Below are 1,164 nucleotides of genomic sequence, written 5' to 3'. Positions count from 1 at the left end.
CCACAGCATGCTGGTGCCAACACCATGTTTACTGGGAGAATGCTGTTCAGCGTCTCTGATGCCTCTCTTATTCCCACAGCATGCTGGTGCCAACACCATGTTTACTGGGAGAATGCTGTTCAGCGTCTCTGATGCCTCTCTTATCCCCACAGCATGATGGTGCCAACACCATGTTTACTGGGAGAATGCTGTTCAGCGTTTCTGATGCGTCTCTTATCTGTCTTGTTGCGGATGGACATCTTATTAAATGACCCCACAGTAAACAGACCAGAATGAATCCTCCAGGCAGCGCTAAGTGGTGTGCCTGTTCCTTTACCTGTTCAGGCATATCTCCGTTCTCTATACCCGTGTTGAGTAGCTTGAAGTTGCTGGTAAACAGGTCCCACCCTGACAGGTCGTGGGCACTGCAACGATGAGGTGCATCAGAAGTTCAGTAAAAAAACAGAAACAGATAAAAGAATGGAGGAGGAAAGAGAAGGTGAGCAGTTCTTACTTGTGAAACGCTGTGATCCTCTTCAGAGTCGACAAAACCTGATAAGCATCATCTTCATCGGCATCTTCACCCTATAGACAGTTTGCAAAAGTGATTTTAACAGCAGACCAAACATTTCAGCCTGGAGGTTCACAGAAATCTCATTTTAAAGTCTCCCAAAGATCTATGAGGTCAGGTTTAACCCTTTACAGGGCGCTCGTTGAAATACTTTGAAAATCTACATTCCCAGCCAATAGTGTTTATTATCTTTGTAACATTCAACAAATTTGGATATTTTGATGACAAAAATTTATGTCAATGTAATAAAAAGAAACGCCAACTTGCCCGAATATATTAAGTAAAATAAAAGAGTTTCTACAAGAATTGAAAATGAAAAACACCAATTTTTTTTGGTCCAACATAACCATAGAGGCATTAATGCTGATACTGGTACTTACATTTTTTAGTTTATAAACCTAAACATAATTGTTAACGAGGCTTATTAACCTTTACATGGGCTTTATACCTTTTTTTTTTACTTGTTAACTTTTTTCCCCAACTTAATTTCCAGTAGGTGCCAGAATAAGATTTACAGACATGTAGCAGGATCTTTGCTGAATGGCTGGATATAGATCTTGTGATTCTAGACCTCACTGAGGGACGGGGGGGGTTGATGCGGGACTCCATTTGTA

At 41.0% G+C, this 1,164-nt stretch overlaps 1 protein-coding gene across 1 annotated transcript in view; it reads right to left on the bottom strand.

The window, feature by feature from the left end:
* The window catches only part of LOC107089801 (cohesin subunit SA-2-like), a 45,203-nt gene that overhangs the window by 22,387 nt on the left and 21,652 nt on the right, over window positions 1-1,164 (bottom strand). The window contains exons 20-21 of the mRNA XM_015382777.1: window positions 494-564; window positions 317-404 (exon numbers count right to left, since the gene is read on the bottom strand). Coding sequence (XP_015238263.1) covers window positions 317-404; window positions 494-564 — 159 coding nt within the window. The remainder of the gene's footprint in view (window positions 1-316; window positions 405-493; window positions 565-1,164) is intronic.

Source organism: Cyprinodon variegatus, unplaced genomic scaffold (assembly GCF_000732505.1).
Source record: "Cyprinodon variegatus isolate N-32 unplaced genomic scaffold, C_variegatus-1.0 Scaffold13, whole genome shotgun sequence".
Taxonomy (NCBI): Eukaryota; Metazoa; Chordata; class Actinopteri; order Cyprinodontiformes; family Cyprinodontidae; genus Cyprinodon; species Cyprinodon variegatus.
The sequence above is the reverse complement of the archived record's forward strand: the minus strand, read 5'-3'. Positions and strand labels throughout refer to the sequence as shown.